The 13,670-nt window shown below is 37.0% G+C and overlaps 1 protein-coding gene across 3 annotated transcripts in view; it reads left to right on the top strand.

Moving 5' to 3' along the window:
• Positions 1-13,670, top strand: part of LMO7 (LIM domain 7) — a 203,096-nt gene that overhangs the window by 174,317 nt on the left and 15,109 nt on the right. For 2 of the 3 annotated variants that reach the window (XM_087814294.1, XM_087814292.1), the window contains 7 exons: positions 4,492-4,606; positions 5,643-5,804; positions 6,621-6,808; positions 7,793-7,853; positions 9,548-9,604; positions 11,808-11,833; positions 12,047-12,151. In XM_087814294.1, the coding sequence (XP_087670420.1) occupies positions 4,492-4,606; positions 5,643-5,804; positions 6,621-6,808; positions 7,793-7,853; positions 9,548-9,604; positions 11,808-11,833; positions 12,047-12,151 (714 nt within the window). The remainder of the gene's footprint in view (positions 1-4,491; positions 4,607-5,642; positions 5,805-6,620; positions 6,809-7,792; positions 7,854-9,547; positions 9,605-11,807; positions 11,834-12,046; positions 12,152-13,670) is intronic. The other variant, XM_087814293.1, reaches the window with a different exon arrangement.

Genomic DNA, 13,670 nt, shown 5'->3' with positions numbered 1-13,670 from the left:
TAAGGGGCTACTTAGCAATTTTAGAATGGGGTGTGATATGGTAATTGTCATGTTTTGTTATGAAAGTTCTGGCAGCTGTGTGAAGATGGGGAAAAGAAGGTTGGAGGCCTGAGAGCCAACTGGGAGGCAACCACAGTAGTTTAGAGGGGACATCATGGCCAAACTAAGATGATAACCTGAAGGAAGATGGAAGGATGGGGTGGTTCCACATGGATTTATGGATTGTGGTCTTGATAACACTTTATTAAATGTATGTGTGTGGTGGAGAGTAGGGATGGGGACCATTGTATGAAGTTGGGATGGGAAGCAATTGGAGGGAGAAAAGAGGAAGAGCCCCAGAAAGAACCTGGTAGTTAGAAACACCACCAATAATTTGAGGGAAATTATTTTCATTTTAAATGCTGATATGTTGATAACTATATTTTATGGTTCCCAGTATAGAGTACTTAAACTACTTGGGCATCTGGTTGGATAGCGACGTAATTAACCAGTACATGAAAAACAAGAGGTGGAAGAGCAGGTTTGGGGAGGCAGGTAATGAATTTAGTTCTGGGTATGTTGGGCTTAGTTATTAGTTGAAGATATAGCCGTGAAAGGAGATTACTCGGGAAAGCGTGTAGTCAAAAAGATGGGAGGCCAACGAGGGAGCAACAACAAATGAAAGTGGAAAGAGGAGGAACATACTAATGAAACTGAGAAGTGTCGGAGAGTGGGAGGAAAAAGGCAAGAGAAAGTGAGATAATGGGTGACTTAGAAGACTATTTCCTGAAAGCAAGAATAGTTGGTAGTGTCTGGTGGGATGAGGGCTGTAAATGGATTTAGTAGGTGAGATAAGTTTGGAAAGGGTTGAGCGGTGAAGTCAATAGCTCCAGGACTGGAGCAGCACCAGGATTTGAAGGCCCTCTTTAGATCTTGGAAAAAAGATACTAAAGTGCCATGTGTACAGAAGTCAAAGATTATTTCCTCTGATATTTCTGACTTTACAGCCTGAATCTACGTTTACCAATTTTATCAATTTAAGGAGGCTTCCTGAGTAAACACATTTATCTAATTGGAAAAGTTTGAGGAGAATAGCTGTCCTGTTATTCGTAAGATTGACCCTGTTTTTCACTAATTCCCATCTGTGGTGATATATGAGGATCTTAATTCACCAGATGTCATAAAAATAAATCTCCTTATTGCTACTCCGGATTATCATGTTTTTGTTTAAAAATCACAGTTCTCAGTGTATATTTTGTTTAAATTATACCTAATTTGAGGGAAATTATTTTCATTTTAAATGCTGATATGTTGATAACTATATTTTATGGTTCCCAGTATAGAGTACTTAAACTACTTGGGATAGTTCTTTGTCAGTCATCAAGAATCTAGATTTCCCCCGATAATTTATATTCGTGGTTCCATCCAGTTCAAAAGGCAGTTCCCCATTATCTTCTAAAGCATGGATCCTTTGTAGAATACTCATGTGGCATGTATCGTGCAGAGAAAAATACAGGTGTAGAAATCCTAAGTGAAATCATTGTCGAATAGTTTGTACTTGACTATAGTTATAGCCATATCCCCCTGTAAGAAGTCTCGGTAATAACCTAATTTAATAACCCTAAACTCCAGAGAGATGCTTGAGGGACTCCCATGAGGAGGAGGCTATGCAGGTGGGGCTCTGGGGTCCCTAACCTGAAACTATAATCACCCACTTTAATCCTTTCTATATATTGCTTTGGGAGGGACATGGTATGCATAAGGCTTTCACTTGAAAATGGAGTTTTGAAAAACAAAAACTTGAAAATCAATGTATTTGTGAAAGAGAAGACTCTGCCAGGCTCAGCAACATGCCCGAGATCACCTGGTTATTTACAGATATGGACCTGTCATTGTCCATGTGGTTCTCTCCTTCTTTGCCTGGGTACAGTCCTTAGGGTCCACACAACAGTCTGCCAGCCTGTAGCCACAGTGAGGCTGTCCTCTGTTAACCCTTTCAGGGAGGTGGTTATCTGCCCTTTTGTTTAATACATTCAAGTAGAGATTTATTTCCAAGGTAAGAGCAGCCCTTTGTGGGATAATTCTTCTGGTCTAATGTAATCGAGAGACTCTTCTGTCTATGGCTTAAACACGTTCTCTTTTATCCTACATTTGCTAGAAAAGAATAATATTCAGTTGCTGTCTCCACAAAGTGTTTTTTATGTAGTTTGAGACTATTTATTAAATCTCCATCCTGTCTTTTATTCTTTAAATTAAAAACCTCAATTAGTGTCTTGGATATCTAACCTATCATTTGTCTCTCCGCCCTTATATAGCAGTAGATTCTGCACTTTAATTGGGTTTGAGTTGGAATTTTTGGGGGAGGTAAGGGTGGTGAAGATGACCATTTGTTATTCTTGAGTCATATCTAAGTGTATGGTGGTTTTGGTTAAGGAGTGGAACTAACCAGTAATTTTTTCTATTCATAGTGGAGTTTTATTCCGGAGAACGGTGTTTAGGCTGATTATTAACGAGTGTTCTCACTAACTACACCTGGGCTCCCATATTTCAACTGCTTTACAAGCTTTCTGATGAAATCTTTTCTATATTATTAGCTACACATTTTTTCTTAAAAAATTCCAAACCCACTGTTGAAGAGTCAGTAATTATTTCTCAAGAGCAAGGGCCATGCCTAATTTATATTTATTTCCCAAAGTGCTAACACTGTGTCATATACAGAATAAGATGCACAATAAATGAATGTTGAGCAAATGAATAAGGGAATATTGTTATAGCACTTACCTTTTGGGTCCATATTACATAGTAAGTTCTCAAAGCTTTATTTACTGCCTTCTTCTAATTCTTAGGTTACGAGACATTTTCTCAGAATATTGTCACTTGGATTTTAAAACTGTTTTAGAGGTGGAAAAATTAAGTATGAGGCTTTAGGAGTTGCCCAGTTGGGCCTAGGTTTTAGTTTAAACTCTTAAGTCTAAGTTCTTTATGCATCAAAGAGCTAAAACACTAGTGTGGAAAACTCATTAGGTTAAACTACATATCTGCTGCTTACCCAAAACAAAATATGTAAATGATGAAACGTAGTTAAGTTTTTCACAGGCATAGTGTACTGTAAACCTTAAAACGTTTGTTTTGGAAGATAGCTAAAGAAAGTCTGTGCAATTTAGAACTTGTTGCTGTGTAGTATAGTGATGAACACAGAAATAAAATTCTATCTATTGTCCAAGTGGCTATTGTTCTTGGGCTTATGGGCTGATGTCACTTCAAGGAAGTTGTGGCCTACAGCTCAGGGTGTGTCAGTAGAGGCCCTCTTGGCATCTTACTGCTGGTTCCTCAGGGATAGCATAGTTCTGCATCTCATCACTGTATAGCAGCTCTGCCTTTACCAACAGATCCTTATGTGGCAGTGGGGCAAGCAAAAATGCCTTGCCAACATTTCAAATGCTGTTTAAGGGGTAGTACCCATCCTAGATAAGCTTGCTACTGGTAGTTGAATTATGTGTCTATCAACCCCTTGAAATTATTCAGCTAAGTTCAATGTTGGATGTCATATATACATATATACACACATATATACATATAAGCATATACACACATATATATACATACATATATAGTGACATTTTTAAAATAAATGGTTTAAATTTTTTTTGCATTTTCAAAAAGGCCATTTTATTGAAATATATTTGACATATAACACTATAAATTTAAGGTGTACAATGTTAATTTGATACATTTATATATTGTATAAATGTGGCAATAATTAGCACCTCTATCACATTACATAATTATCCTTTCTTTTTAGTGGTTAGACTCGTTAAGTTCTATCTCTAACAAGTGTAATGATTATGATACAATATTGTTGTCCTATATTCACTTTACTGTGCATTCTATCTCTAGGGCTTATTAGCTTCTATTTGCAAGTTCATACCCTTAACAACATCTGTCCTATCTCTCCACCTTCATTCCCTGGTAACCACCATTTTACTCTGTTTTTACAAGTTTGGCTTTTTTACATTTCACATATACGTGATATCATACAGTACTTGTCTTTCTCTGCCTGACTTATCTCACTTAGCATCATATGCTAAGGCTCATCTGTGTTGTTGCAAGGGGAAAAATGTTCCTTTTCTCATGGCTTAAGTATATTCCATTATGCACATGCACATCTCACTCAACTTCATTCCTGGGTGAAAACAAATGATCTGTAAATTGACCCAATTATATAGTAGGCAAAAGCCTAAGCTTTATCTATGGCCAACTGATTTATTGTATTAATGTGAAGAAAAACATCTGTTGATATAAATTTCCCTTAATTTTAGAAGAAAAATAATAGAGTTGGTAATATGTATATAAATGGTCTTACCAAACCCAAGGGAAAAAGAATGAAGCTTCTAGTTGATCATGAAATAATTCAAGTGCACCTTGCCTGCAGCCTCCCTTCTTTCATGGATAGACTTTCCTCCATGTGGGTGCCAGGGACATCTGATCCCACCGTTTCATGTTTGTTTTCAGGATCAGTTCAGTGATATGAGAATCAGCATAAACCAGACGCCTGGGAACAGTCTTGACTTTGGGTTTACAGTAAAATGGGATATTTCCGGGATCTTCATAGCATCAGTCGAAGCAGGTAATTCATAGATTTCGCTCTACTGAAATTTCTTCTCCTTTGTTATCCTATGCTGTTCCCCCCCCCTACACCCCCCACCCCTGAAATGAGTTTATTTGATACAGGAGAACACACATGTGGAAAATGCAGCAGTAAAGTGAGGAGATGCATTCTTTTCCCTGAGACTAATAGTTGGGGTTACAAACTACGTGTTGTTTGTTCTCCTTGCCTAACTAATTTTAAAGAGTCTTAGTTTTGTGACTTTCACAGAATTCATTTGTCAAAATTTTAGGCTTAATATTTGAAAATGCTAATAAAGAAATCCCTGCTCAGCTCTGTTTGTGGTAGATCTATCCATGCTGTATAACAAAATGATGTTTTCTGAGCATCCTAATACAACTATAGCTTATGGAGTCCTCAGGATCCTCTGGGACTTTTACAAAAGAATTGCCCCTCCTTTACCCAGGGCTATACCAAGTCAAGCCCAGAACTCTTAGCAAAATATTACCTCAAGGCCTAAAATTAAAAAGAAAGCTATGGTATTTAAGAGGAGTTCCTTATTTGCATATTTTAACTCCATAAAATTGCATGCTAACTGGCTATTTCTTTGAAATTTCAAGACTTCTTTAATGAGATTACGGTAAGTAGTAATTTTAAGCAGTTCTTAAGTGGCCCTGTTTTCTTCTCCGTTCCTGAGTGCATTTGGATTTGGAAGCTCAACTAAAATGCAATTTAGTTCACATTTTTAATTTTAAAATAATTAAAAATTTTCTATGTTCTTAGGAGGTTACATTTTTTTCTTGAATAGATGAACTTATCATTTGTCCATTACATGTTAATGAAGATGATATATACTATACAATAAAAAATGCTTCTGATGCTTTGTGTATTGTTGATGCTCAAATGTTTGATAACTAAGGAATTTTGTGACTCTTTTCCACCCGAAAAATTGTGAGAAATGGTTAGTTGAAATTACAAAGTCATTTTTTTCTTTAAATAATCAATGACTGTAGCACCTGTTTATTTTTAAATTGGTTGTTTATTTTGCTTTATTTAGGTAGCCCAGCAGAATTTTCTCAGCTACAAGTAGATGATGAAATTATTGCCATCAACAACACCAAGTTTTCATATAAGGACACAAAGGAGTGGGAAGAAGCCATGGCTAATGCTCAAGAAACTGGAAACCTAGTAATGGATATCAGGCGGTATGGAAAGTCTGGTGAGTTGGTTTTACCACTGTGTCTGGCTTTTTAAATTGGGAACTGGTCTTTGGCAAGTGGTTATAACAGCTTGCTTCAATAACATTTTTTTTCTTTTCATTTTACTTTTTGCTTAAAGATATTTTGGTTATGTCAAGACAAATCATGAGTGACTTCCTTGAATATTCTGTCTGAAAACTTTTCCCTAGCAAATTTACTGAATTCTACATTATTTATTGACTGATTTATATGCTGGACTGACTTTGAATGCATATATCAACCAGACTGTTGTTTTTTAAAATTTATTCAAATGTATCTCACTTTTTTTGAAGGCTATTGTAATTGTGTCTGCATTAGGGAGTCATATAATAATGTTGAGTATTAAGAAGTACACTACAACTGGACTTCCTCTACAGCACCGTAATTGTAACTGGTGTAAGAGAGAACATGGTAGGTCATATTCTTGTTGTTCATTCTCAGGAAACTTTCAAAATACATTCCATTATTGTGTTTCTTAGTTATAGAATTTAGATGGAAATGGGCATTAAGCCACCCAGACCTACCAAATTGTGATATCAAAAAAATAATATCCAGTCCTGGTTTACAGAAAGATTCAGCAAATTTGCTAGTCTTTTCATTATTAACACGCTCTAACCCTGTGTTTTCGGAAGATGGTCTCTTGGTTAAAGCCTTAATCTTTTCATTTCTTTCACACACTACCTGATTTGTTTGTCTGTCTTGTGTATGTGCATTTTGTATATGTCCATTCAGTAACTTTGTTCTTTCCACTTCAACATTTATGTGTACTCATTTCTTGATCTTCACGTGCCAATCAGATTGGGGCAAAGACCAGCATTCCCTGCCATTTACACGGCATAAAACCCTCAATCTCACAAGTATGGCTACCAAAATTATAGGTTCACCTGAAACAAAGTGGATTGATGCAACTTCTGGAATTTACAACTCAGACAGATCTTCAAATCTATCAATAGTGACTGATTTCTCAGAAAGCCTTCAGAATTCTGTAAGTATTTTAAGAACTGGAAATATTTGTTTAGAGCAAAGCAACTGTAGGAAGTATGTGTCAGGGGAGAATAATTTAGTTTGTTTGAACAATTTTGATGTTACTTTAAAAAACAAATAATTAAATAAGATAATTTATAGTAAGTAGTCAGAGTAAGATGTATTTTTGAAAATCATGAGCATTACTCATTAATAATTAGAGTAATAATGAGTTATATAATGGTAAAATCAAAAGATCCCATACTGGTGTTTTGCAAGTGTTTCTTACCAGTCTTTTATCATTATACCCATCTCTCAGATCTTTGTGAATGTGAAGTAGTAATTATGTAAAATTACACACTGTGACTTTTCTATGCTTTCTTTAGTTTTTACTGGTAAAATAAGTATAGTAATTGTGTGTAATTTAAAACCTCATGAAGCATTTTTAGTCCCTTGCGTAGATGAATTTGGTGGGTAAACTTATATATGTGATTAAAAGATACTCAGTTACATTAATTGATTAAAATGATTATAATGTAGAAATTTTTCTAAGTGTCAAAGCAGTACTTAAATTTAAATTTTCAAATAAGTGTTTATATTGACTCCCTAGATACATATTGTTATTCTAAGGTACCTCCTTTTGTCTAATAAGGAGATCCTGCTAAATTGTGTAAGACAAGTATAAATCTTAGAGAATCCTATATAACTATGTTGCTTACTCATAAATATAAGGCCAATGGATTAATCATTATATGACCCATAATATTTCTTACAAAATTAATGACCAATTGAACTTAAAGCCATCCATGCCTACAGCTGATCATTAATCCTTCCACAAAATTTAGAGAGTAATAAAAAATAGTATCCATTATATGTAAAACCTGTAAAGAGTATGCTAATATCGACAATTCATTTTACTAAAAGATATTTGCATTAACAGGAAATGCATTATTCAAGTCCAAATCCAATTGGAGAGAATGTTAACTGGCATTTTTATTTTTTCCAGAATACTGAGTCCAAGGAAATCAATGGGATTCGTGATGAAAGCAATACTTTTGAATTAAAAGGTAAACATCACCATTATAACTTACATTTAGAGTATAAGAAAAGTCATAGCACCCATGTTCTGTTAATATAAAAATTAATATCTGTGAGTGAAAGAAAAACTGATCCGCTGCAAATTGAAACTAAAGGGTTAGCACCCAGATCCAATTGCAGCCAGTTAGAAGGGCACTCAGTTCCCTGTTGAATGGCTCAGGCTCTGTGAACAAAGCTTTGGCAGCTTGTCCAGGAGCTTCCAGTGCCTGTGTGTCTAAGCCAACTAAGAAAGACTGGTTTTCCTGAGGCCACGCTATGGTATGCTGCCAAAGGGAATCTTAGTTAAATACAAAAACTATGAATGAACTTTCCTTTCTCCCTTTGTTGTTGTGAAAGGGACAAGCTTGGAGGCAGCTAATATCAATAGGGAAATGCCAAGGGCAATGATAGTTGTTAGCAAAAGTACCCATTTGTAACAACAAAGCAGGCATAGTATCTAAGCTAATTTTGCTTTATGGAGTTATCATTCTCTCCCACCTTCTGTTGGTCTATAAATAATTTAGCTACTACATGCTGTGTGCTGTTCCTTAGGCATACAAAATAAATAGGCAGGAAAAAGACCCAAAGAAGATGAAACTTCTTTTAGCATGAAACTAGACTACTTAGGAATAGGGCTGGGTTTTCACAGCAGCCTGGTGGCTTTGAATCTGCGTTTGCCAGTTCATAATACATTATGTCAAAGCCAAAGTAAGTTTATAAATGTCCCTCTCTGTATTGATTATTTATCTTTGTGTTTAATTTCTGGTTGTTAGAAGTGACTATATTTTGTTTGATATTGCATTCTTTATCAAGGGAGTTTTTAAAACATGACTTACTTTTCTTCATGATATTAAATATGAGACATCCTGGTCCTGTTCTGCCAGTGACTCAGGCAAAGCAAAGTAACTCATTAGTGACCATGGGACTACACAGGTCTGTCATTTCAGGGTTTTCTTTAGATAAGTAAACAAAAACTATATCAAGTAATAACTATATTTACACTTTATGAATAAATTGAAGCATAATCATCATTTGTCATGCTCTTGAGACAGATCTGTAGAAATCAGAACTTTTTCTTTCTTATCTGACAGGACTTCATTTGTTTTACCTAAAATTAGTGGCTATAAGATCTTGAAAATGAGAGCAAAATATTCTAGTTAGAAGAATGCTTTAAGTTTAGCATTTGTTTTTATTTTATCTTTCTCTGGGTGTTATTTATTTTCTTTTCCTTTTCCCCATTATTCTGGAGTTTCTTTTTTACTCATCTGTATAGTGAAAACTCTTAGTTACAAACAATTATCCTGGTACTAGAAGAGATTTTTGACTGACCTAAGCAAAAAAATTTAATTTCCATTTTCCTAAAGCTGTGTGATCCAGCACAGAAAATGATACTTTGGCTTTTGTGAAACTAGGCTGCTTATCTGCTAAAATTCATTAATCAAAATAGTAGTTTCTTTTACTAATTTGAATATAGGATAGACTACTAAAAATACGTGTGTCTTTGTGCATTGAAATAATACATATCTTCCATGGCTATTAGTTTTGTCATTTTTATTATCAAAAAAATAATATTGCTGTAGATTATAAAGATATATCAAGTATCGTTTAGTTTTCCAGTGGTGAGAAATTAAAATGAATGATATCTTATTGATTTTTTTTTTTTTTTTTTGTATTTTTCAACTAGCATCTGAACCTATTTCTTTGAAAAACTTAAAAAGGCGATCACAATTTTTTGAACAAGGTAAACCACCAAGCTATAACAATTCATGCATTTTCATGGAATTGTTCCTACCCTCCACTCTTTCCCGATGGTCTGTGGTGCTGGGCACTGAGCCTCCTCAGCTTGGCTGTCATTATGACCAATGACATAACCCATTTCCATTCTTTCCCTAGGGTCATCAGGCTTTTCTTACAGCTCATGGGTCTACCTCTGTGGTAATGGGTCTTGCGTGTCCTTTGTACCTCTGAAGCTTCTTTTTTCTTTTTTAATTAAAAAATTGAGATGCTATTAAACACACATTTCTTTCCACTGGGTGACAGTAAGAAATGAGGCATTTCATTTAAGCCTTACTGCTTCCTAGAAATTGCGTAATATTAGATTACACCAACATATCACTGGCTAACTTTCTAAAAACTTCTGCTTTTTTGTTCTGGAAAATGTTCCCAATAAAAAACCAGAATTTTTTATTGCTATTGGGACGGCAGCTTTGGAGTGTTAATAGGACTGCTCTGTTGACTTTGAAGTAAATTAAATACATTTTGGTGACATTTGTGAACAAGTGTTGGTGTAGTTGGGCAGCGCTCCCTTACGATGTGCTGTGCATGTTGTGTTTCCTTCCCTCTCACGTTTGCCTGACGCTCTGTCTCATGAATGCAGTGTGAGCTCTGTGTTTCACTGTCAAGAACTTAAAAGTAATATCCAGACATTTGAGATTCAGTGGCACGGTTGGTGGGGAGTGTGCTGTTATTGTCTAAAATGTTATTGTTTCTTACTTTTAAGATTATAAAACATTTACAAACTTGCCTTATAACACGATGTTTACTGGACTTTTATGTTTTGTATTGATCTCCTACTCGTCTTCCTTTGGTGAATTATGATCTCTTGACCACACATAGAAATAGTTCACCAGCTATGCATGTGCAAGGTCTATTTGTGTCAGTATCCTTAGTGGTTTTGATATTTTTTTTGTTCAACTTCTCTTTTTTCCATGGTAATTTAATTGATACAGTGTGATACTACTAGCTCAGATTGGCTAAAATCAAGCAATTCCTTTTCTTTCTCTATTCTAATTTTTACTCACTTTTCTTCAACAGGCTATTTTAGGGAAGAATATTTTCCTAAGTCTCAAAGCAATTTTCTTAAAAATATAATTGTGTAAGTGAATAACTTATTTGACAGTCGAGGTTTCAGGAAAATTTAAAAATACTGTATGATAGTGTATTTTATGAAATTTGCTTACTTGTTTGTATTCATTGTACTAGACAGACACACACTTATGTAGACCCCCTAAGACTAAAAAGATTAACGCAGTGCCCATAAGAATAACACTGTGAAAAAGAAAAAGTGTAACACTGTGCCATACATGTGAAGTTCGAATAATCATATTTCACATAACAGGAGAGGAAAAGGAAAGGTTTCTTGAACATGTTTGATGTGGTGGCTTATTTAAGAAAAGTAGCTCATTAACAAGAAGACTTGAAAAATGGAAGTTACAGTTCTCACATTGTAACAGCTTTTACTTGTCATTGAATAGTGGCAAGTAAAAAATTGGGTTTGGTAGATGTTATAACATTTGAAATTCTGTTTTGTTTCGTTTTTTAAAATAGGCCAAACTATGAGATACTACCCAGTCTATTAATGAAAGAGCCCTCTAACTTATTCAGAAATATACCATTGACCCAGGTCTAGTCCTAGTACTTGGGTGTGCCCTTGGCATCCATAGTTGACCTTTTCTTTTTTCTTTTCTTTCCTCTTCTTTTTCCTCTTCTTTCCTCTTCTTTCCTCTTCTTTTTCCTCTTCTTTCCTCTTCTCTTCTCCTCTTCTCCTCTTCTCCTCTTCTCCTCTTCTCCTCCTCTCCTCCTCTCCTCCTCCCCTCCTCCCCTCCTCCCCTCTCCTCCCCTCCCCTCCCCTCCCCTCCCCTCCCCTCCCCTCCCCTCCCCTCCCCTCCCCTCCCCTCCCCTCCCCTCCCCTCCCCTCCCCTCCCCTCCCCTCCCCTCTTCTCTTCTCTTTTTTTAAACTGACTTTCAATTTGGAAGATGAATACCAAACAGATGGAACTTAAGAGGAATAAAAGGATTTACTCCTGTTGTTTAAAAAACTGATGTCACTTAGTATACTGGCATAGAAGCAGCTAGTGATATGACTTTCTGAAAGGAATTCTTTCATAGAAACGAAAAGACTTACACTGCATTTTTTTCTTCCTTACCCACATGCTGCCCAACAGGAAGCTCTGATTCTGTGGTTCCTGATGTAAGTAGCATTCCCTTGTTTTTGGAATAAATAAGGTGGCCCAGTCTTTTCAAGTTAAAAAGACCTATTTTGAAATATAAAGCCAACTGTCCTTGGGTACAGTTTAGGCGCAAAGGGTGATATGAATAATTTATGTATGCAGATATGCTTCCCTAGGTGGCTTAATGAAGTAATATATTCTCTGTTTGCACCTCTTCTCTCATAACCGGCCAGCTTCCAGTTCCCACTATCAGCGCCCCGAGTCGCTGGGCTTGGGATCAAGAGGAGGAGCGAAAGCGGCAGGAGAGGTGGCAGAAGGAGCAGGACCGCCTGCTGCAGGTAGAGCACAGGAACCCGGAGCCACAGGGAGTAGGTCTGTGGGGACGGCCTCTCCCTGGCCTTGTCAGCCAGTGCCGAGGAGAGTATAATGCCAAGTGAAATAAGCCAGCCAGAGAAAGACAGGCGTCACGTGATCTCACTCACGTGTGGAATCTAATGAACAAAATAGAAGCAGAGGCGTGGAAACATGGAACAGACTGACGAACCCCAGAGGGGAGGGCGGAGGAGGGGCGGGGAGAGGTTACTGAAGAACTTACATGCGTGTATGCAGAACCCATGGACACAGACAGTAGAGTGGTGAAGGCCTGGGGCAGGGTGGGGGTGGAGGGCCGGGGGGGGGCGGACCTCTGTAATACTGTCAACAATAAAGATAAATTAAGAAAAAAAAATTAAAAAGCCAGTAACTTCATAATTGACAAATAGTTTGATAATGCACTTTGTATTAACACACAAAGATTATTTTTTATATTAAAAATATTTTTCTATTAAACTGCAAAGACAGTTACCTTTTCATTTTGAAACTTTCCAGAATCCTCCTTTTAAAATCATTTTTTTAGCCCTTGTGTCTATTTTTATTTTATTTTTTAATTTTTTTTTAATATATCTTTATTGATTTCAGAGAGAGGAAAGGAGAGGGAGAGAGAGAGATAGAAACATCAATGATGAGAGAGTCATTGATCGAGCCCTCAACCCGGGCGTGTGCTCTGACCGGGAATCGATCCCAGGTCGATGCTCAACCGCTGAGCCACGCCCGGCCGGGCTGTGTCTGTTTTTAGAGCATATGAGGCATTCTAGTGTGGACTTTCTCTTTCTATGTGCTATTTTTAAATTAAATGTGTCTGGGTGACACTGGTTAATAGCAAGTTTCACGTGTACAGCTCTGTTATACATCATCCGTATATTGCACTGTGTGCTCACCACCCCAAGTCTGGTCTCCCCCTGTCACCGTAGATTTGACCCCCTTTACTCCCTTCCTCCTCCGCCTCCCTCCTTCCCCTCCAGTAAGCACCATTCTCTTGTCTGTGTCTATGGGTTTGTTCCTTTCGTTTGCTGCTTTCTGTTTCATATCCCACATATGAGTGAAATCATATGGCTCTTGTCCCTTTCTTTCTGACTAATTTCGCCTAGCGTGACACTCTCACGATCCATGCGTATTGTCGCAGATGGCAGCATTTCATCCTTTCTGAAGGCTGAGTAGTAGTCCACTGCACAGTGCACCGCAGCTGCTTTACCCAGTCATCCATCGAAGGGCACTTAGGTTGTTTCCACGTCTTGGCCATTGTGGGTGATGCTGTAATGAACAGAAGATTTTCGTACGAGTGAGGGGCTTTGCAAGGACTTACTGCCCCATAAGCTCTGCGTTCCGTCTAATTGCAGAGAAATTCAGCCCCCTTACAGTTAGCTTTACGGGCTTTAATGAATTACAGCCACAGTAAAGGATGCATTTGGGTTCAATGCTGACTGTCTACCCTTTCCCAGCGCCTGCATTTTAATACATTATATGCTGTTTTGTATTATG

Source organism: Miniopterus natalensis, chromosome 2 (genome assembly GCF_054644295.1).
Source record: "Miniopterus natalensis isolate mMinNat1 chromosome 2, mMinNat1.hap1, whole genome shotgun sequence".
Lineage (NCBI taxonomy): Eukaryota > Metazoa > Chordata > Mammalia > Chiroptera > Miniopteridae > Miniopterus > Miniopterus natalensis.
This window is presented reverse-complemented; position numbering and strand designations above follow the sequence as displayed.